Source organism: Notothenia rossii, assembly GCF_949606895.1.
Source record: "Notothenia rossii genome assembly, chromosome: 4".
Lineage (NCBI taxonomy): Eukaryota > Metazoa > Chordata > Actinopteri > Perciformes > Nototheniidae > Notothenia > Notothenia rossii.
The window spans coordinates 21,122,578-21,145,012 of record NC_136902.1 but is presented as its reverse complement, the minus strand read 5'-3'; the positions used below and the strand labels follow the sequence as shown (position 1 = coordinate 21,145,012).

The 22,435-nt window shown below is 44.0% G+C and overlaps 1 protein-coding gene across 13 annotated transcripts in view; it reads left to right on the top strand.

The window, feature by feature from the left end:
* Positions 1-22,435, top strand: part of wnk3 (WNK lysine deficient protein kinase 3) — a 38,236-nt gene that overhangs the window by 12,613 nt on the left and 3,188 nt on the right. Inside the window, exons 3-24 of one of the 13 annotated variants that reach the window (XR_013807299.1) lie at positions 6,710-6,882; positions 7,052-7,272; positions 7,744-7,901; positions 8,229-8,317; positions 8,441-8,660; positions 8,928-9,234; positions 9,833-9,939; positions 10,027-10,182; positions 11,238-14,606; positions 14,893-14,936; positions 15,529-15,664; positions 15,765-15,881; positions 15,977-16,078; positions 16,175-16,223; positions 16,337-16,483; positions 16,581-18,634; positions 18,834-19,080; positions 21,023-21,108; positions 21,210-21,556; positions 21,723-21,958; positions 22,060-22,147; positions 22,228-22,288. Coding sequence is in view for 11 of the 13 variants with exons in the window: in XM_079676333.1 (XP_079532459.1) it covers positions 6,710-6,882; positions 7,052-7,272; positions 7,744-7,901; positions 8,229-8,317; positions 8,441-8,660; positions 8,928-9,234; positions 9,833-9,939; positions 10,027-10,182; positions 11,238-14,606; positions 14,893-14,936; positions 15,529-15,664; positions 15,765-15,881; positions 15,977-16,078; positions 16,175-16,223; positions 16,337-16,483; positions 16,581-18,634; positions 18,834-19,080; positions 21,023-21,108; positions 21,210-21,556; positions 21,723-21,958; positions 22,052-22,147; positions 22,228-22,391 (8,625 nt within the window). In the remaining 2 variants the exon portion in view is untranslated. Of the gene's footprint in view, positions 1-6,709; positions 6,883-7,051; positions 7,273-7,743; positions 7,902-8,228; positions 8,318-8,440; positions 8,661-8,927; positions 9,235-9,832; positions 9,940-10,026; positions 10,183-11,237; positions 14,607-14,892; positions 14,937-15,528; positions 15,665-15,764; positions 15,882-15,976; positions 16,079-16,174; positions 16,224-16,336; positions 16,484-16,580; positions 18,635-18,833; positions 19,081-21,022; positions 21,109-21,209; positions 21,557-21,722; positions 21,959-22,051; positions 22,201-22,227; positions 22,392-22,435 lie in introns of those variants that run through there. The other 12 variants (XR_013807300.1, XM_079676338.1, XM_079676342.1 and 9 more) reach the window with 12 other exon arrangements.

The following is a 22,435-nucleotide window of genomic DNA, read 5'->3' as shown; positions in this document are numbered from 1 at the left end:
TTTGTCCTGCTGTTCAACAACACACACTCAGTGGATGTATTCCAATTAGGGCTGCACCTAATGATTACATTCATTTTCTATTAGCTGCCATTTATCTTCAAGAATTATCAAATGATCCTTCGGTCTATACCATGTCAGACAATTAATTATATTACGCTTTGGTTTATTGTCTAAAAGTCAACAACATGCACTGGAGTACTGAATGTTTCATAATGCAAGAACAGTCTGCTCAGTGCTTAATGGTGAAACACAGGCCTGTACATGATGAGCCGATGCACTACTTAATGCTTTATCCACTGTCCTCTGAGACTGCAGCCGGTGAGCACGTCGCTCTTCTTCTCCTGTGTCACCAAAGAGAAGGAAGCCGGGGGGATTATTGGTCCAAATGCAGCTTGAAAGATTGTGTAATTGGGAGGCATGTGGCGCAGTGGATAGAGCCTTGGTGTTGGGATCAGGGGGTCACAGGTCACTTTACTCCAAATTGCTCCTGTGGGGATTGTCCACAGTATTGAGTGGACAATCCTGTGGGGATTGTCCACAGTATTGAGTATGTAATTCGCTTTGGATAAAAGCGTCTAACATGTAATGTAATGTAATTTAAGTTCACAGTGCGGCCACATCTCTCTCCTTTCCTGCCTGTTTCCCTGTGAATGCCACACCTGAAAGGGCAGCCATATATCTCCCCTGTTACGGCTTCAGGCGTGTACTTTACCGTCCGTCTACCTCAGTGAATGTGTTTGTATGTGTCTTGGACATGTATTACATTCCTGTGTGCAAGCTGTCCATCTGTGTCAACATATGCCACTGTATGTGTCTGCCTGTCACCCTCTCTCCCTTCCTCTCTCACCCTCCCTCCCTCCATCACTTTTTGTCTGTGTGAGTGAGCATGCAGAGTGATCCAGGGAGTTAAATACAGGGGGTGCCTGTAAGGCTGGAACAAAAACCCTGCACAGGCAGCATAACTCGGGCGGCAGAAACCAGACCGGTTCAACCCAGTCATCCCAGACTGGTCCAGCTCGCCCCTCTCGCAGGACTTCACACACGAGGGCAGCGGTCAAGTCTGCGGCGCTGATGAATACCACTTAAAATATTTGTTTTACCATGCATTGTTGTTAGGACTGTGTATTGGCAAAAATGACGTCATGTATCGAGATACAGGGCTTAAGAATATATCACAATACTATAAGAGAGGAGATATATTGCAATTGTTTTAGGAATAATATCATAGTATAAAGAACAAATAAAAAAATGTTTAGACAATCAGAAGAGTGGCATCTGCATTTATTGAAGTCCATGATACATCCTGCATCATAAGACTTTTTGTGATATCTGCCCAAAGGAATTAACATTCGTTTTTTATTTTAGAAAATGATGTGCATGCAGAATTGCTTTAACTAATGAATGAACTACAAAAAATACAAACATTTGTATGTGTACGTGTTGTATACATGTACAAATACAAATGTCTTTATTTTTTGTAGTTATGAAAGACACTGTATATAATCGATATATAATATATCGATACTTAAAGGTGGGGTAGGTAAGTTTGAGAAACCGGCTCGAGATACACGTTTTGTTATATTCCATGGAATGCTCTTAACATCCGATGGCAATGAATATCTGAAGTGCTTTGACAAAAAATCCATAAGAAAATGTCATCTGTAGAAGCTGTAGTACTGTGAAAAGCACGACCAATCATTTAAGCCGGCCTGGCTAAATTAACTGGATGGCCTAGCTGCCTGTCAGCCTTCCATCTGTGCACAAACTTATCTCGTGCCCTCATTGGTCATGTGCGCGTTCGTGTGTGTTGGAGGAGGGGCTCTGTAAGGAAGAGGCAGATTTGTTCCGGTTGTGTATTTTCAAATTCTAGCGCACTCAGGCTGGTTTCTCCAAAATTACCTACCCCACCTTTTAAGTATTGAAATGTTTTGTAATTTTGTTGTATTGTTATAGAGCCTTTTGTATTTATGACTGCAGATGAATTCCAGTTAAGGATGTTGCCTGCTACAATCACCGTGCCATGTTTCTCAGTAAAAAGGCTCATCCGTACTAAGGCCATCAGAGCACTTACAGTATATGGTTGTATCAACATTATAGTGCAGTGTGCAGTCCCTGTGAAATAGAGTCCAGACCTTTTGTTCATCTGTATAGAGTCGAGACCCCTGGACTGACAGTTGACTTCAGGATAAACAGTATTGTTTCTGGACTTTGACAGCTGCTTGTCTCATGTTAAAAATATTGTCCATATTCCTAAACCTTGATAATAAAGCATTGAAATTATTCTAGAGAAAAATATCATCTGCAAAAAAATAAAAATAGAAAATGTAAGTATTACAAAAAGGTATTTTTTCTGGTCATCGTTCTTCCTGATACAAATGCCATTTGATCTGGGCCAGGTAGAGCAAAGACAGACTATTGATGGCTGATCGAAATTGGGAGAGTCAAAATGAAATGGACCATAGCTGAACTGGGTAGACCCGGATGGGATTGATCCAACCAAACTGACCAGACACATGGCTCAACCGCAGCGTCGACGGTTGGCAAATATCCCTCGGGATATATCCCCATTACGTAACCCACAGAGGAGATTCAATTGCTATTGAATGTTTGAGACAGTATCTAATTAGCCCAGCAGTCAATGCAAGTGTCATGTGGTAATCAATACATCTGAATCACTTATGATCACAATGTTATGACATGATGATGATTATCTAAGGGAAGAGGTTAAGAAAGGGAAGAACTCTGACTAAGATTTATAAGGTAGCGTTGATTTCAATTAAAAAAAGACCTTTGCACATACAGTATGAGGAGCAGAATTCAGTACATGGAAATATGAAGTTTACCTCCTGCTAACAAGAGGTCACATAAAAAGAAAGGCAGTGCAGTGAATCTGTAGTCTGATTTATCTGTGAAAGTTAATGAACTTGGCCCACTAGCCTGGGGTTCTAATCTGGCGTGTGGGCCAGCCCTTTTACAGCAATCTATCTTGTTAGTGTGAGCTGTTGTAGTTTACAGTAATCTATTCCTAGCCAACCGCCACCACCCGATTTTCAAGCACCGACGTGCTTATTCCCACACTACAAAGTCATGCAAACTATAAATGTACTCATTCATGTACACATGACTACCTAGAGCAATATTTATGCATTCCTTTGTGTTTATATTGCCCTAAAATAGCATTTTTTGTATCAAACTGTAGCTGAGGCAAGTTCAGACCTTTCAGACAAGAATGTAACCAGGGAAGCCAGTTATTCTTCAGTCGGTATGATATCTGACACTCATGCTGTGTTTGCCAAAATAGATGTTTTAGGGCTCACATGCTTTGGCATTCATGACCCCAGCTTCTTAACCACCCATCACATGTGCCCTGTAAGCCATATCATGTCCATTTACCTGGTGCTTTATGAAGCTACTTAACCTGCAGCTTGACCTTTTGCATTGGTAGATGTCTGATCCATAAAAATCACATGGTACACTAACAGGTCTTACAAGTTACAGTGCTCAGGTCCCTGTAAAGGAGGCGCCAGCATCACATGACCAACTGACAAATCACAGAAACACCCGACACATATTGTGTGATAATAACCTGCAGGAAGTACTGCATTTGTGAACTGTCTAATGTTCTATGTTTGTAAGGCTGTCTCAAAGGTGGTGAAGGGATCATGGTAGTTTATCTACTAACTGTGGCTAGTGGCAAGTTAAGAAAGAACGTATCACTAAAGTGCAGTCTGACACAACAAACCACCAGCTACAGTTACAAAAAAACGCAGAATCAACATAGCTCTGACTCATTCTTGGGTTGCATCATATTTGTCAGCTGCCCAGCAACATAGGTATTTATTTTACCGTGTGTGTGACAACAATAGCTTTACGGTGTATCATGCCGTCACAAAACTTGACAGATGTGTATAGGTCAAATGTAAGGTCCAGTGTAAAGATGGCATAGCCAGAGAAAGGGGGGGGGGGGGCAAAGTGGCCATTGGCCCCCCACACTTTGTCCCCTATGCCTTATTCGACACCGATTTGGGTGATCGTGTCTAAGCGAAGTCGCTGAAAGGAAACTGTAGGAAGTGGGCAAGTGGCCCCCATTGGCCCCTAAACTTAACGACCCTTTAACAATTTGATGTTGCAGCTGGTGTAATTATTCATTTTACAATCAGCAATCGACCCCTCAGACATACGCATTAGTTAATAGGGGTGGCTAAACAGGAAGTATATACTGTATAGTATATAAACATAAATGTAATTGAATGGATCTCCCTCATATCTTATCCAGTGATCTGAATCAGTATCAGTTTGGGTAGCTGTGCATCCTGGTGTTTACCTCATAAGGTTGCTGACCATGCTGATTCAGGAGAAGAAGGATCTATGCCTATTTGTCTTTCTGTTGCTTCATCATTTCAATTCATCTCAAGTTAAGAAATAAATAACAATTTGTTTGTCAGATCTGTTTTTGTGAGTTGCTGTTGAAAAAAAGTTGAGTAAATGATTAGGCCTCCTAGCAGCACTAGTTGTGTGTGGGTGTTTTAGCAGACTTGCACTTGGAGTGAGGACTTTTTTTGTTGTTGTGCCTCTTTTTGTATGGGTGTGCGTGTGAGAGTTTGCTGAATGGGAAGTTAGTTTGTGTGAGTCTGTCTAGACATAATCTGAACAACTGAACTCTTTGTGACCTTTTACCAACCCAAGGGCTGTCTGACTCCACACTCGGGGAGACACGATAGATGCTGAGAATGCAGCAGGCAGGGACACAGACCAGCACTCTGTCAGACTCTGAGGCAGACGGCCGCTCTGACTGAGGAGCGAGACGGACGACAGGAACACCCTTACACAGGCAGTAGTCCCTGACGATATACAAAAAAACAAGACATGTAGATACGGGTAAACATACCATAGAGACAGACAGCATTGAGCATGATCAGACACATTTGCAAACTAGAGATAAAACCGTATAAATATTTACTATCATAATTATAGTGACTAGAATGATCATGGTACTGTTGTTAACATTTGCTGGGTGCGTATTGCTTACTTCCATTGATGCTGGACTTTAGTCATCATGAGATTCTTTTTCGAAAGGTTTTAATGATGATCGAAATTTGAAACAGGAAGTGTCATCTCTACGGCACACAGTCAGGTTATCAACAGATGAATAAACATGCAAATAGTAACATGAGGTAGTTAGTGTTGAAGGAATGAGAGAAGCGACATAGCCTGGGTAACTTATTCTTAGCCTTAACAGTACAATGAGGAGCAGCCTTTTTGTTGATGCTATGTCCCTGTTGAGAGGGGAAGGAGATTACTTCCAAAAAAGGACACTTGTTACCAGTATAGAGACAGAGAGGAAAAGATTTCTGAGAAGATAAAAAAACAGACACAGGGGAAGAGAAGCAGAGGAACAATAAACCAGTGTATGCTAGACACATAATATATAATATAATACATAACACGTTGAGATAGATGTAGCAACAGATAAACTGCATTCCATGAAACTCTGTTTATTTGTGGCCAAGCATCTGCAGTACACCGCCTCCCTTTGGGGAGATGTGTGTGCAGCAAAAAGCTCAATATCAATAGAATCGATCAGTGGAAAGCCAGTGTGCAATGTTGGGATGATTTCTATTTATAGGTGGGTCTGTTTGTGACATAACAATGGCTGCCATCCGACTCTCTGGCAATTATGGAGTCAGACACAGTCTTTATTTTTATTTCCTTTATTTCCTTTTCTAATTGAAGGTAGCTGATTTATAAATGTAAACACATGGCATTGAACTGTACCTTTTTCTTGAATTCAAACTCTTCCGCACAATCGAGGGGAACACATTTCCTCACAGTTCAAAAGGTCAAAAATAAAGACCACAGATCTGAAGTGCTTTGTTGTTCGCACACATTTAAAAAAGCAGACTAGAACAGATGTTTGTGGCAAGTCTTAAAATACACACTGATTTAATGGGCCACTTTTCTCCACTGTAAAATGTTTTGATTTTGCATTTGTGCTTGATTCTTCAATATTGTATCATCAGCACACTACATGCTTATTCATAAGTACAATTTCCTGTTGACTTGATATTATATATAGAGCTTAATGATATGTGTATTTTTATCTGAAAAAAGCAGGTATTAAGAAGAACCCCACCGGGCGAAGAAAACTGAATAACACTGTTTTCAGAAAACAAGTAATACGTGGAGATAACCTAAAAAAATACCTGTTTTGTATTACTGCAGAACAGAACACCCTTACTGCATAATATCTACAGATCTTATAAATAACCAATGCACCAGTGTTTTAAGAGAGGGACAAGTCCATGGCTGTGTCTGTTCCTTTTCCTGTGGGATGCTAATTATGCAAGAGAATTGGTTTTCTGTCTGCCGCGTCCATTCTGGTCCGCCATACTGGTCCGCCATACTGGGGATGTGTGGCAGATGCAGTAGAAATGTGTTTTATTAAGCCACGGTTTGGGTGTTGTCTCAGCACGGCTGCAACCCTTCATTGCTAGCACCATCTAGTGGTAGCAGGTGTTAGTTCATAGTCATAGGTGTGTAGTGTCAGGGAACCTCGTGGTGTTTATCGTTCTCGTAAAGCTTATGGAAACAAATTAAGCAGTTTTTGCAATGATGGAATCAACAGCCCGTGTATAAGAGACAGTATTTCTAAAGCTCTTGGAAAGTTAACGTTCATGTCGTATAACTCTGTGTTTTCCTTTCACTTCAGGACCGCAAGCTGACCAAGGCGGAGCAGCAGCGCTTCAAGGAGGAGGCGGAGATGCTGAAGGGGCTCCAGCACCCCAACATCGTCCGCTTCTATGATTCCTGGGAGTCAGCGCTCCGCGGCAAGAAGTGCATCGTACTGGTCACCGAACTCATGACTTCAGGAACACTTAAAACGTAAGACAAACCTCCTTATAACTATTTATTCGGCTCCAGCTCACTGTGACATAAAATGGTATAATACCAATACACGTTTGAGATGTTGAGACATGTCATGGCATCACCAAGCAGCAGCTAGTGTTTTTTAGTTTGACTACAAAACCCTGCTTTGTCTCTTTTTGACCAGATACCTGAAGCGCTTCAAGGTGATGAAACCCAAGGTCCTGAGGAGCTGGTGTCGGCAAATCCTTAAGGGCCTTCACTTCCTTCACACTAGGACTCCTCCGATAGTCCACCGGGACCTCAAGTGTGACAACATCTTCATAACAGGCCCCACAGGCTCGGTCAAGATAGGAGACCTGGGACTGGCCACTCTTATGCGGACCTCCTTTGCTAAGAGTGTCATTGGTAAGCTACAGAAATGGACCACGTACTTCCCTGAACAATGCAAGGAATTTAGTGGTTGTATAAGCAAACTACTGAGTCATGGCCTTTAAATGTATTTTTCCCTGCATTCAGCAATGTTACAGAGGCAATCATCGCCCTGGAGGTATTGATTATTCTTGACAGAGTCACTTTAAAATCCATGTGGGCGGCACTTAATGTAAACAGAGAGCACTGATGAGATGTTGCCTGTGTGAGCCAGCTTAAGCAATGCACCATGAGTACCATTTAGCTCAATGAAGTTTAACTCAGGAAGCAAAGGCAATCGCAGGAAGATTCTTATCAGAGTCTTCCTTCTTTCGTCGACTTTGGGGCATTAGTGCTCTGTGGACATTGAGTTGTGTGAGAGTAAATACAGATTGTAAAAGTGATAGAAGTGAAACAGTTTGAAGCATTTCAGCTGGTAATTGACTGGGAACCACTGTACCACAACAGGAACTCCGGAGTTCATGGCTCCAGAGATGTACGAGGAGCACTACGATGAGTCTGTGGATGTCTACGCCTTTGGGATGTGCATGCTGGAGATGGCCACTTCAGAGTACCCCTACTCTGAGTGCCAGAATGCTGCTCAGATCTATCGCAAAGTAACAAGTGTGAGTGCCTTTGACTGTCTTACTCTCATACAAACTCAGACATGACATGTGCATAAGCTCATAGTTTAGTTGTTTATTTAAATGTAACAAATGTCCTTTTTGATATTGAAAGCTTTTATTGAGGTACATAAAGTCATATTTTGTTTTGTCAAAAAAATTACGAGTTATGAATAGTGATTTCTTTCACAACATTTTGAGTTGAAATGATCTGAAATAAATCCTACACTTGAATCTAAATCTGCAAATAGTTTAATAATAATACTGTGTTGCATCTGTTTAGAAATCCACAATTTCCTGTGAAGTAATTGCACTTTTCTTTTCCTGCAGGGTATAAAGCCAGCCAGCTTTCATAAAGTGAAAGACCCAGAGATCAAAGAGATCATTGAATGCTGCATACGCCAGAATCAGAGCCAGAGGTAAACAGGCTTTGACTTTGATAACGTGACAGACTGCGCTGTCTCATCATGAAGAATTCTAGACTTGGATCATAAAACATGCTCGCGCCTGTTTCACCACTTTTGTTGTCTCTCCCTTGACAGGCTCTCTGTCCGAGACCTCCTGAACCACGCGTTCTTTGGGGAGGACACGGGGGTCCGGGTGGAGCTGGCAGAGGAGGACTCGGACACCCAGGACTGTCTGGCTCTCCGGATATGGGTGGAAGATCCTAAGAAGCTAAAGGGGAAGCACAAAGACAACGAGGCCATCGAGTTCAGCTATGACCTGGAGAATGACAGCGCTGAGGAAGTGGCTCTAGAGATGGTGAGACACATGGACAAATCAGACCTGACTAGTAGAACCGGAGTGTATGTGAGGGCCCAGTGTGGGATAGGTAGACTGGGGAAAGGCTTTCATGCTTCAAAGCTTGCAGGAGGATCAGCTGAGGGAAATCCTTCAGCTCATTTATCAGCCATTCAAAGGCACCTCCTTCTGACCTAGATTCCCTCAGCCTACCTCTAGTCATTTATATATATATATCTCTCTCTCCCCCCCTCCCTCTCTCTCTCCCTCCCGCTCTCTCACTCTCAGGTAAAGTCAGGATTCTTCCATGAGAGTGATGCCAAGGTTGTGGGTAAATCCATCCGGGATCGAGTTAATCTGATCAAAAAGTCACGAGAGCGCCGACAGCAGCAGCTCCTCCAGCAGCAGCAGCAGGAGCTAGAAGAAAAAAGAGACGCCGCTGTCACCTCCTGCAGCTTTTCTCATCCATCCTGCCCGTCCTCACTGGGGCCAGGGGCAGCTGGTCAGACCGGAGGAGGGCAGGAGTCAGAGGAGTCAGTGGACCAGCATGTCAGGCAGCAACACATTTTCAGTGGGACAGCCCTTGGTTTGCCAGGTAGAGTATGCCCCTTTTAAGATGAAATTAAATTGCCAGTTGTGCTTGCATGAGAAGGGCTGCACCTGATGTAATCTTCTTGACATTCAAAGTTTCCGTTTCTGAATAAAGATTTGAGTTTAAAAAATAAAATGTCTTTATATAAATCTTTAGTTTTAATTACTGGCACTTTTTTCAAATTTCTGGGGGGATTTTCGCCAGCAATTTAAAAATTCTTGAATCTGGCGATTGTTCCTTTTTTAAAGTGGATTTTGGTATGAAATTGAGGACTTCTTAATGGAGTGCCAAGCGAAGTATTTACATAAAAGTGTTTTGAATTAGTATATTAACCTTTTTTTGTTCTTATGGTTATTAAATGTAATCACATTTGGCACTGTAACATTAGTGGAAGATCACCCTGTTGTGTGTGAATTTTGGAAATTATTACATCTATCTTTGTTTGGACTCAAATATAAAACCAATAATATTGGGATTGGTATAAATGTGCCTTATCTTTTGTCTGCCATTTAAATCAATTTGAACTATTCAGGACAGCCCTAGCTATGAGGTAATGCATTTTTACATTCCTTCTTTGTTCAAATTGTCTTTCACTCCAAAGGTGAGAGCATCGGGTCTGTCGGCTGTGAATCTTGTACGAGTGCACAGAGCCAGGCGTACTCTCAGCAAGGGGGATCATACACCCACACTCTGCCCCCTGCTGCATCCGTACGTCTATACTCTTCTCGTTTATAAATTCCACCAAAATCATTGTTTGAATCACATTGTTTATTACTTATTTTTCTTTCACTCCAGAGTGGAAGTGTTCCCCATGTGCCGATTGGTCAGAGTGTTGGTTTATCAAGCATGTCCGTAGGCCAAAGTGGAGGCGGACCCGTCGGTCAGACGTTTCTTCAGCCCAGCACCATGGTTCCACAGGTATCACAAAGTGTCCCTCAACAATATTTTCAGGTGATAACGGTGATCATACTAATACATATTAAAATGAAAGTCATATTTACACACCGGCTACAACCTTTAGCATTATTGTTACAAGAGTTAGAGCTATTGTTACATCACATTTTGGGTTATTTTCCCTCAAATAACTACTTAACCAGCAACACACCATCCTCATAATCATCTGAGATTGACCGTTTGACTGTTTGCTGTACAGGGTTTCCCCCAGGAGATTAGTTAGCTGTAGGGGAAAGGTGTAATGTACTAATAATACGCTTTTTAATTAAATATACTCTTACATCTTGTTGTATAAAATATTGCCTCTCTTCTTTTCACCCAAGGTTTAATGCTTTACTTCGGTGTTGGTATTAACTTTTTACAGAGCCCCGCTGGTGTCACACGGTAGAAAACAATGGATTTGTTTATCTGTAAATCCTCAAATTGACAATCTGTGCACATATTGTAATCCATTGAATATTTACGTCAATAAATTAAATATGACCTTACTGTTCCCTGTAGCATTTAATATGCTGTTATTTCACTATAATATCTCTAAAGAGAACGTATAATTAGTCAGTAGTACCGAATCGTACATTTATAGTACTTCTAGGTATTTAACTATGGTATCAATTTAATATGGTATGTTTATTTTTCTTAAAGAGGCAAAGAAATGTATATTTCACAACAATTAGCAGTACATTTGTATTATTTATTTTAAATGTATGTAGGCTCTGAAGTGTCATGGGCAAGATGTACTTAAGTGTTGCGTGCTCTTGGATTATAAACCTCAGGGCACAGATTAACACATGGAGGTTTTTATATACCGTGTGACCCCAGAGAAGCTCTGTAACTCTTCTTACTTTAGATGTGAAGTCTGTATTTCAGGTGATATACAGCCCACTTCTGCTATAAAACACTGTGGGAAACCCTATTAAAACAAACTGTAATAGAATTAACTTTGTTTATAATTGATGCTTCTTACCAAAGCTTATTCTTACCTAATTCTTCTACCCCTCTCTTTTCCCTCTTCTTTCAACACCAATCATCATTCTGTCATTATCACTGATTAGTCACAAACATTCCCATCAGATGCATTTCAAACTGCCACTCCCCATGGGACACTGGCCCCCTCACAGTCATACATACCTCCTGTTTCCCCACAAGCACCCAATAATGCCCTCACTACATCCATGTCAGTCAATGATCCTACTGGACTAGGGGGGGCCGTTGTGCCCCTCGCTCAGCAGACCCAACCCTCTGCCACTCCCATGCAGCTCACTGACATCATTCCCCATGCGGCACCCCAGCAAACGCAGCCTGTCATGATCCCCCAGCAGACTATTGTCCAACAACAACAGATAGCGATGGATCCCCAAACCTCCGCCCTTCAGCAGCACCAGTCGCTTCAGCAAATGGAGGCCCAGGCCGCTCTGATCGCACAACAACAAGTTAGTGCACCGCAGCCACAAACGGATCACCATCCACAGAGCCTTCCAGCTATGGCTGTTCAACGTCAACATGAACCCCCACAGCAGATACATGTACAGCAGCCGGTCAACACAGCTCCTCAGCAGCAGGTTTTACCTACACATCAAGGTATGGAGCAGCGAGCGATGTCATTACCACAGCAAGGGGAGCTACCTCAGACCTACAAACAGCAGCCAACAGGAGATCTGCGTGAACAGACAATGAGTCAACCCCAAATGCAACAACAGCTTCAGCACACTCTGCTTCATCAGCAACAAGCTTTACTGCTTGAGCAACATCAGACGTACGTCCAACAACAGCTTGATCAGCAACATCAAAACGCACTGCTTCAACAGCAGCAGCAACAGCAGGCCCAACTACAACAACATCAACTGGAGCAGCAGCAAGCACTTATTCAGAAGCAATTGTTGGATCAACAACAGCAGCAAGCTCTTATTCTACAGCACCAAGAGCAGCAGCAACAGCAAGGTCTTATTCAACCACAGCAACCACAACAAACACTTTTACAACAACAGCTAGAGCAGCAGCAACAGCAAGGTCTTATTCAACCACAGCAACCACAAAACACACTTTTACAACAACAGCTAGAGCAGCAACAACAACAGCAACCTCTTTTACAGCAGCCACAGAGTCAGGTTTTTCAACAAATTGGACACAACCAATCTGGAATACAAAAGGAACCAGAGAAGCAACATCAAAGTGGACTACAGCAGCAACAAATCGTATTGCAGCAGCAACCACAGCAGGCTCAACAGGAACAGTTGCAGCAGCAAGCCTTACTCCGACAAATTGAACAACAACAACAACAAGCACTAATACATCAGCATCTGCAACAGCAGGCTATATTACAACAGCAACAGCTACAACAGAAGGCTCAGCTTCAGCAACGGCAACATGAGCAGCAACAAGTGCAACTCCAGCAGCAAATAGAGCAGCAGCAGCAAGCTCTGTTGCACCAACAGTTAGAGCAACAGCGTCAGCAACAATTCTTGCTACAACAACAACAAGCGGAGAGATTACACCAAAAGGCTCTGATACAACATCAGATTCAGGAGCAGCAGCAACAAGCAGCCGTCCTTCAGCAACCGGAAGTTGTCTCTATTCCTCAAAGCAACAGTGAGCAGCAGATTCAGATGCATCCAACCGATATGCAGCACGTGTGTGTCCCACAACCAAACGCCCCCCAGTTTACGTCTCATTCTGCTCTCACACAACAGCAAGCAGCAATGATCCAGCAGCAGCAAGCATTTGTTGCCCAGCCTCAGCATCACGCTGCATTAATGGAGGCTAATATCTCAGTTGGAGCTCCAGCCACTGAGATAATCCAGATCCAGGCTCAAATTGTCCCGCAGGCCCAGGTCTCCATGGCCCTTCAGACTACTAACGTCCCTGTCCAGACGCCTGCTGGTGTCCCAGCTCAAGTCCTTACCCAGCAAGGAAAGAGTGAGGCTCATCCCCAGAACCAGGTCCCAGTCCAATTTATCACCCAGTCCACAGTACAAGCCACTCAGGCTATGATGGAAGCCCAAGTACCTGCTCCTGCAGCACTGATCCAGGGACAGAATCATGTCATCCAGACCCAGCAAATACCTTTACACACTAGTTACCCAGGACCTGCCGCCCTCACACAGACCCAGGTGATCCAGTCCCAACAGCCAACTGTGGACATTCAGATGATGAGCCAACAGAGCCAAGCTACTATCCAGCCTCCAGCTGTAATGGCTCCTATTCCCAGTCAGATCCAGCATGAGACTCTTGTTCAGCAAAATGCTCAAATGCCTGTGCTCATGCAGCCCCAGGTCCAGCAACAGACTCAAGGCCAGCCACCTTGCCAGACACATGCTCAGGCCACGACTGCTGGCCTTTTGACCCATCAGTACTTCCCTCAGCCGACCCACCAAGCTCTGCCACCTTTACAACAGGATGTAACACATATTACGCAGCAGCAGCAGCAGCAGCAGCAGCAGCAGCAGCAGCAGCAGCAACAAGATCCAGTACTGCTATATCAGCAGATGATTCGGTCTCCTAGCTCAGCTGGAAGTGTTGGAAGTACTACTAGTCACAGTTCCATAGTTGACCCTGCAAACTTTGTCACCACTCCTCATCCTGTGCAACAGATTGGACAGGCCTATACTGTCCAGGCCCAGCAGCAGCTCCCAGGAGACCCTTCAGTCCTTCAGTCCATCTCCCAGCCTCCCATGCCTCAGTCTGCTGTGCAATACGAGACACAGCTACAGAAGCTTTCTCAAGCGCAGCAACCACTGGCTCCACCTCCTCCACAGGCTCAGTTACTGGCTCAGCCAATCCCAACGCCCATCCAGCAACCTTCTCCTATAAAACAGGCTGGGATGCCCCTTGATGAGAGTCTGCAGCCCCCACAGGGTCCACCTGCTTCACATCTGGTGAGTCATCTCTCTGCACAGACAGGCACCTGTAATGTTGCAGAGCCCCAGTCCCTGCCCATCTACAGTCATCTCGTGGCAGGCGCCCCCCCGTCTCCGCAGCACCAAGCCAAGCAGATGCTGCCAGCTCACACACACACACAAACCAGCTTTCAGGCCCAAATCCACTCCCAAACACAGACGCACCTTCAGACACAGGCTCATTCTCACACTCAAACACGCACTGGGATACCTATTGCTGAACAGCCCCTTCTACCCCATGCTGTCTTTACTGCACAACAAACGCCCCTCAACCCCTCTCATACCTCATATCCCCCAACATCACTACCATCTCTCCCTTTCCTGCCATCCCACCCTCCTGCTGCTGCCCCTCTGCCAGAGCTGCCTACATCTCCTCCAGCAGCCAAGATAACCCTACCAGGGCAGGCCGACTTTATACCCACCTCCCCTCTGCCTGTCACTACTCTACAATCGCTTGACTCTAATGCCCCCAAACTGCCCCAAGCCTCGCTGCAAGACTGTGACCTTACCCTGTTGGGCATTGCTCAGGTACAGGAAGAATGAGAGTTGATTAAAAATAATTATACTTTGCTGGCATACTGGCAGAATGATTGAGTGTACTACTAACTACTTATTTGAAAACACTTTGACTTTTGGTTTGAAACTAGCCAGTGTTTAATCTTTAAACATAAGTATATTTATAGAGTCGTGCATGTGTTATTAGATGAAATGCTCATTATTACATTATACTTACTTGGATCTCATATGCTAACGTGTTATTTCTCTTTTCTTTGTGTCTGCATACTCCTGTGCTTGTTTTCATTTTACTCTACAGGATGGGCCATACCTGTCTAGTACAGAACATAATTCTTCTTCAGGGTATGTCTCTTATCGTGCCATTTCTACATAATAGTTGTTGCATATCAAATTATTCAACATGTCAATCCGTCAAGATAAAACACTGTAGTAGTGCCGATACTGAGAACTTTCAAATGCCTTAGTCTGACAACGGCTCAAGACATTAAGTGCAATCAGTCTTCTGAAAGTGTAAACACATTGGGGGCAAAATAGTTCTGTATTTGTATCCTGAGCCTTTCTTACATTTTGTATGTTATATCAGGAGATGCCAATGGAAATAATGGCATAATCAGCAAACACATCTTTCAGTGTCAGAATAGTGGTTAGACTAGGGTTAGATAGAATATTAATATTGCATTAGGTTAGTTTTACATATTTTTACAAATATCTATATGCTAACTTATTGTTTGCCCCTATTGACCATACCCACAGTGTAGCGGTCAACATGAATAATACATCCGGATGTGTTTGTTTGGGATATAAAACGCTTAAATGTATCGTGTTGATAATAAATATATGCATCACATATACATATTTTCAGAGATGTACGGTATGTGCTAAGGGTATTTTGCATCATGATGTGTAAACCACCCTTTTACCTTACCACACACAGGTCTGTTCCAGCTAATGGAGAGGAAACCCTTCAGCTCATGGCCAATGGGAAGTTAGATAAGTTAAAGATGCAAGGAAGACCTCCGGGTCAGAAGTCTGAGAAAGTTTCACATCAGTTTCAACTGAGCATGCTCCAGGTAATAAAGGGCAACCCCTAGCATATGTGCTGAATTCATGTATACTATAATGTTTTTAAAACTAAACCTCTATAATGTTGATTTATCATGTCCTCCCCAGGTGTCAGGCAGTGGGGACAATATGGTGGAATGTCAGTTGGAAACCCATACCAACAAGATGGTAACATTTAAATTTGACACCGAAGGGGATGCAGCAGAGGATATAGCAGATTACATGGTAGGCCGCTCATGTATTTATAACGTATGCATTGCTTCTAAAAAATATTCATTGTATTTCTTTATCAATGCTGTCTGATTGCATTTTGTCTGTAGGTAGAGGAGAACTTTGTTCTTGATGTAGAGAAAGAGACATTTGTTGAAGAGCTTAGAGCCACAGTCAAGAAAGCTCACGAAATTCTTCAAACGCATTCACAGGTATGTTGATATCAATATTTTAATCTCACACCTTCTCTCCTCTGTAATTTTTCTGTTTTTGAATAATAATAATTTATAATCTCTACTCTTCAATAGACTGGCTCAACTGACCAGTTGTTTGTGAGCACTCCGACTAGTTCTTCAAGTGAGTTATGAATAAATGCTTTTTTAGTCACAAAAAAGTAGCACTATAAAATAAAATAAATGTGTATCTTCTATAAATTGTTCTAACTAGGAAAATGCGTCTATGCTTTTCAGTGGAGGCAGTGCCCCATTCCTCCCCAGTGGGACGCTGGCGCTTCTTTATCAATCAGACTATTCGCCACAGAGACTCTCTATCCGGAGCAGATACACTGCTTACATCTGAAGAGATGAGGACTCCTCTGTCTCCTCAAACAGAGAGAGGTGAGCTCTAGGTTAAATTGTAATGCTGCCTATTTACATGACTGACATAACAGCATAACAAGAACTAACCATGTGTTCCTCTCATGTGCGCCTGTAGAAAGTGAAGGATCCCAGAGTCCGGAGTCCATAACCAGACTGACTTCTCCCCCCTGCCCCGCCCTTTCCGCCACCTCCCCTCCTGTCTCCACTGCCTCTGCCCCTGCCTCCATTGCCCCCTCAAGCACTGCTGCGCCGGCTCTTTACCCCACTGCCCCTGAAAGCATCTCAGCACCAGCCTCCACTCTTAAATCCTCTGTCCCTGCCACTGCTTCAGGTGGTTTTGAATGGCCAATCCTAACCTCAGCTTCTGTTGACCAAATTGCAAGTGTTCCCTCATCCATAGCAATACCTGCTGCAAATCCCCCCACTGCCCCAACTGTCATGTCTCCCACACCCATAACCATTCTCCAAGATGTCCCTGCTTCTCCTGGAACCAATGGTTGCTCCACTGTCACAGGTCAGAGTATGGGGGATACAGTGCTAACTGCTACAAGGTCATTTGTCCCTGCAGCGGGCCAATCTTCAACTTCTTTCAGCTCCCCTCCTCCTGCTGCAGCGGTGACCTCTTCTGCGGTAAGCTTACTTGGCATGGAGCATCAGCAAACGCTCATTCAGCAATCCCCACAAAAACCACAGGCACAGCTACAGCCTGCGTTACAGCAGCAGGTTCCGGTAGTTCAACAGCAACTGCAGGCAATGCAGCTTGAACGACAGATACAGCAGGCAGCACCACAGCAACAGCAGCATCCAGTGTATCCAGAGCAAATGCAGATGCAGCAGTCACTCCAGCAGCTACAACATCAGCAAGTAATGCAGCAACAAATACAACTGACTGATGTGCAGGTGTTGCAACAGTCTGTGCCTCTGCAGCAGTTTCTGCCACCTAGTCCCCTACAGCAGACCCAACAAGCCCTTCCTCAACAGCAAACACCTCAGTATACCCAACAGGTGATGCAACAGCCTGCGCTACAACAGCAAGTAATGGCAACCCAAGCTGCTGCATTGCCTCAACAGCAGGCTGTCATTGATCAACAGCAGCAGCTACACCTACAACAGACAATCCACTTACAGCAACAGCAGCAGCAGCAGCAACAGCAACAGCAACAGCAGCAACAGCAACAGCAACAGCAACAGCAGCAACAACAACAACAACAACAAAAACCACAACAGCAGATGTTTATGGGTTCTGTGGCTTCAAATCGTGATCACAGCCAAATGCTGCCTGTGCCAATTAGTCAACAGTTTCTTCAACAACAGGCCCAGCTAAATGTTAGCCCGATACCACAACAGCAGATTCCACAACAAACACAAATCCCTGCTGAGTTGTCACACCAGCATATACAGCAGCAACACACTGAGCAGCAACAAGAAGCGGTTAAAGCGACGGACACACCGCAAAAACAACAGCAGTTTTCCCTGACGAAGCAGTCCTCTTTACAGATGTCAGAGTCAGAGGTTTCTACAGGAGAGACAAGTTTCACAGAAGACACATGCAGCTACTTTACGAATTTCCTCCCTTCCTCTGAATCCTCTCTGCCGCCTCTCAATCTGAGCTCTGATGCACCCGTACCCACACTCTCCCTCACGATGACACCATCTCCCGCTCAGCCTTCCTCCGTGGCTGAGTCAGACAGTGAGGGCCCCCCCAAAATTGAATTTGTGGACAACCGCATAAAGACCCTGGATGAGAAGCTGAGGAACTTGTTGTATCAGGAGTACAGCAGCGGGGCGGCACCGGCCTCTGGACCTACATCAGCTGCCTCCACGTCAGCAGGAGGAGACGAGTCATCTGAGCCACTGTCTCGCCATTACTCTTTCCCCCAACCTGCCTCCTCCTCAAATACTTCTCCTCACTCCTCATCCTCTTCTACCTCCTCTACAACCTCCCGTTCCGCATCCACCTCCCCTGACCGAGAGAGGGGTTGCAGAGGAGAAATACCTTCCTCAGAAGCAGTTTATTTTGCAGAGAAAGGCCCAGTGGAGCACCAGCCTGGTCCATCTCTCCCCTCCACCTCCGCCTCCTCCACCCCGCCTGCCTCTCTCCTTCCTCCCAATCATGATGAGTCTGTTGGGCGCCAGCGTCCACCCGTACCAGGAGAACCAACCATTCTTGTGAGTGATACATTTTGCGAACATTCTCTATCAAATTTGTCTTCGCTATACTAAATGTACATTTTTTTATTTAGTAAATGTCAGTGTATTGCTGTCTAAAGCTGTTTGTTACATTTGTTGTTTTGACATGTTTGTGTGTCTCTCCGTTTTGAACGTCTCAACTCCATGCAGCCACTCTTAATTGTCTTAACTGTTCTAGGCTGTACGCCCACACTCTGACACCAGTACCACTGGAGACGCATCGTGGCCCCCCAATCAGCACCCGATCCCCCTCCGGCATGGACAGCAGAAGCACAATGCAGGAGGTGGATATTTTGGCCTAAACCTGACATGTCCTAGTATCAGAAATCCTGTTAGCAAGAAATCCTGGACTCGCAAATTCAAAAACTGGGCGTGCAAACTGCGCCACTCCGCCAGCTTGTTCAAGAAGCCCAGAGTCCAGCAAGGTAGCGTCCTCTCAGGGAGCGAGAGAGAGAGTGAGAATGGGATGTTGGGACATGGTCGTAACTCTAATATCTAGTACTAGTTTTAACATAGTAAAATAACTTTTTTAACCAACAGGAATTAATTACTGTTAATGTTAATGTTGATAGCTAAATAATCCTGTTTTTGTATATTTTAATGTGACAATAGACAATCCATGTAATGTTAGTGTTGACATCACTACATGCATTATTGTTTTGTTTCCCTTCTTTTCTAATTTTATTTTTGCTTAATTTTATTTTCTTGGCAATCTTTAATTTTGCATGGGTTGCTTACCCTGGGGCGAGAACAGACGAGAGTAGAGGAGGGTGGAAGATTGGCACAGTGTAGGAAGAGGTTGGCTCTGGAGTAAAGCCCAGCTGTGCCTGTGCCGTGACATTTCCCTTCATATTTCTGCCACGAGTCTGCAAGCACAGCCAGCAGCAACCATCTCACCTCCACCTGCTGGCTCAGTGTAGACAGCACCGGGCAACTCACCTCATTACACATATAAGAAAGATGCTTAGTTGCTAAACTGATATTGTGTCATCAGTTTACATTTAGAAAATGTGTCGCCTTCTGTGTCAGCTCCTACAGTAGCATGTCTCCATGAGACTATGCTATATTCTGTAGTAGTAGTAGGCCATAATTCCATTTGCATTAACTGTATAAATATGCAGATTAAAGTTATTATTTCTAGGCCATATTGTGCACATTTCCCAGGGATTATAAGGTTGTTTTATACATGGGTAGGCATTGCTCACAGCTGTAACAGCTGTCACGCTGACAATTATTTCAGCCGTCCTGCATGTGTTTTTGTTTATATGTTTAATATGATAAGCAATAGCGTAGCGCCTTTTCTGAGAGTGCACATGCATGAGCACATGTTATGTTCCGCACAGCTGACTAATAATGGACCGTTGCCTGTAAGTAACACTAAAATAAGGGGTCAACCGATAGTCATCTGGGATATCAAGCATTTAGAAGAATAGTTATTTTTCAAATAAAGAAAATGAAAATAAATCCACTACATTGGCTCTGGTGCAGCTAATGCAGACTAAAGCTGCAAGTAAATCAGTGTTTTATACAATGCTGCAGATATTGCTGGAGTTGAAATCAGCAACAGAATCACAACCGAAGTTGCAAAAACAAGGTTATTGGTCTCCTTGATGAATAATCAGCCTTGTCTCGCCCCTGAAAAAAACAAATCAGTTGACCCCTAATTTGTATCAGGCTGCATACATATAAATGTTGATTTTAAATTATGCAGTTATTATCCATGTTTACACTTTGCACATGTAGTAATCCCAAATATCAAAAACACTGAACAATATCACTGGAATAGAGCACAGATCTGGAATGTGATATTGGGCTCTGTTGTCTGATATATGAGTGGGAATATGGTGAGTCAGTGAGAATGAGTGAGTGGATGTGTGGGTGGGTGGGGGTAAACTGTTGTAAACATTCAAATGCCATTTCACTATGTGTTATTTTTATGAAATGCCTACTATAATTTTTCTTAATGACACAAGCATTTACCACCCCTCCCCACACGCCCATTACACATTCTTAAGATTTATTTTTTTCATCTACAAAAATGTATTATCCAGTTTTTTGTTTATATTTTACCAAATTACATTCACAGAACTCATATGTTACACATTTCATAAAACTGCATGCAAGTCATGTTAGTCGCAGAGTTAATGATGTGTGACACTGAAGGGTGATTTTTAACACTGTGCCTCTGTGTTCATGTCCCACGTCTATCTGTGTGCATCTGTATGTCTCATGTCGGGTACATTTTTCTGTGTTTGTTGCGTTCGTTCCTCATCATTTTTTGTTCTCTTCATACCCATGTCTCTGTGGTTTTGCCCCTGTCGGTCCTTGTCTCCCATTTTTTGTTTTTCATCCCTGTCTCTTTATCAGAAGGACGTTCCAGCAGTCAGGCACTTAGAGAGGAGAAGGAGGCGCCACCCCTAAATCCACCTCATGCACGCAAAGGACGATTTCAGGTAGGAGCAACAGAACAGATTTAATCTTTGCCACTCATCAGTCTGAACCTTCATTGCAGCTCGGACAGGAAGCTAATATCTCCCATATCCTCTGCCATCAGGTGACACCCGTTCCCCTGTCCTCTCCCCCGAAGGCTGCGCCATCAGCTCATGGGAGCACGCACAGGAAAGTGGGACGCTTCTCTGTCAGCCAGTCCGAGACCAGGAAAGCGGAAAGGAACACTGATAGCTCCCCGGTGTCTCCCGACCTGGAGAGGGAGAGGAGGAGATCTCGAGCAAAGGAGGGAGAGAGAGATGAGCATAAGAGGACCCCAGCAATGGCTCACCTGCCTCGAGGTCATGGGCACAGCCACTCCCCCCTGGCCAGCAGCGATGACGATGATGATGATAATGAGTGTGAGATGGTGGATGAAGACCTGAGAAAAGAACTACACACGCTCAGAGAGAAGTAAGCCAAAGAGGGCAAAGCTTAACCTCCATTTTGCTATATTTCCATTTATGGTTGTTTCTTGTCTATATAATAAGTGTTGTTTTGCCTTTTCAGTTCATGTTCTTTTCTCAAACCTTGAAACTCTTACTATATTCCTATTCTGTTTGTCTCTCTTTCTTTACAGGCACATCAAAGAGGTGGTGCGCCTTCAGTCCCAGCAGAACAGAGAGCTGCAGGAGCTGTACCAACAGCTTCGTTCCCTCAAAGACCAAAGGCAGAGTCTGCCTGCCTCCCTGTCCCGCATCCCTTCTCTTCCCTCGGGATCCCCTGTCCTCTCTCCTCGTAGGCCCAGGCCAGCCAAAATCAAGCTCCGACCGCGGCCTCACTCTCACATGGATAACAACGGAGTCACACACTCTGGTACACACTTTTATAGATGATGTTTCTCCCGCTTTCTCTTTTTTCTGTTACTGCTTGATCTCTGTGTGACTGTTCTATATATCTCCCGTCTAGGGATTCAGCAGTCAAGTAGTTTCTCAGGTGGTGAACAGACTAGGCTGCCCCTTTACTGCAACACAGAGCACTGCACTTCATTGCCTGCCAAACGAGGTGCAGTCTCTCAGTGATAAATCAAGACAACACAGAAATTAAACAGAACAATTATGATACATGCCCTAATTTTTCCACAGATCACAGCCCTCTTAGAAAAAGCACATTCACAGATGAACTGCACAAACTTGTTGATGATTGGACAAAGGAGACGATGGGCCCCGCCCAGCCCAAACCTTCACTTAATCAAATCAAACAGATTCAGCAGGTGCAGGAGTTGGGAGGCTGGAGCCAGCCGACAGAGGTAGGAATACTCACTATAGAAAAAAATATTTGTTTGGGATTGTT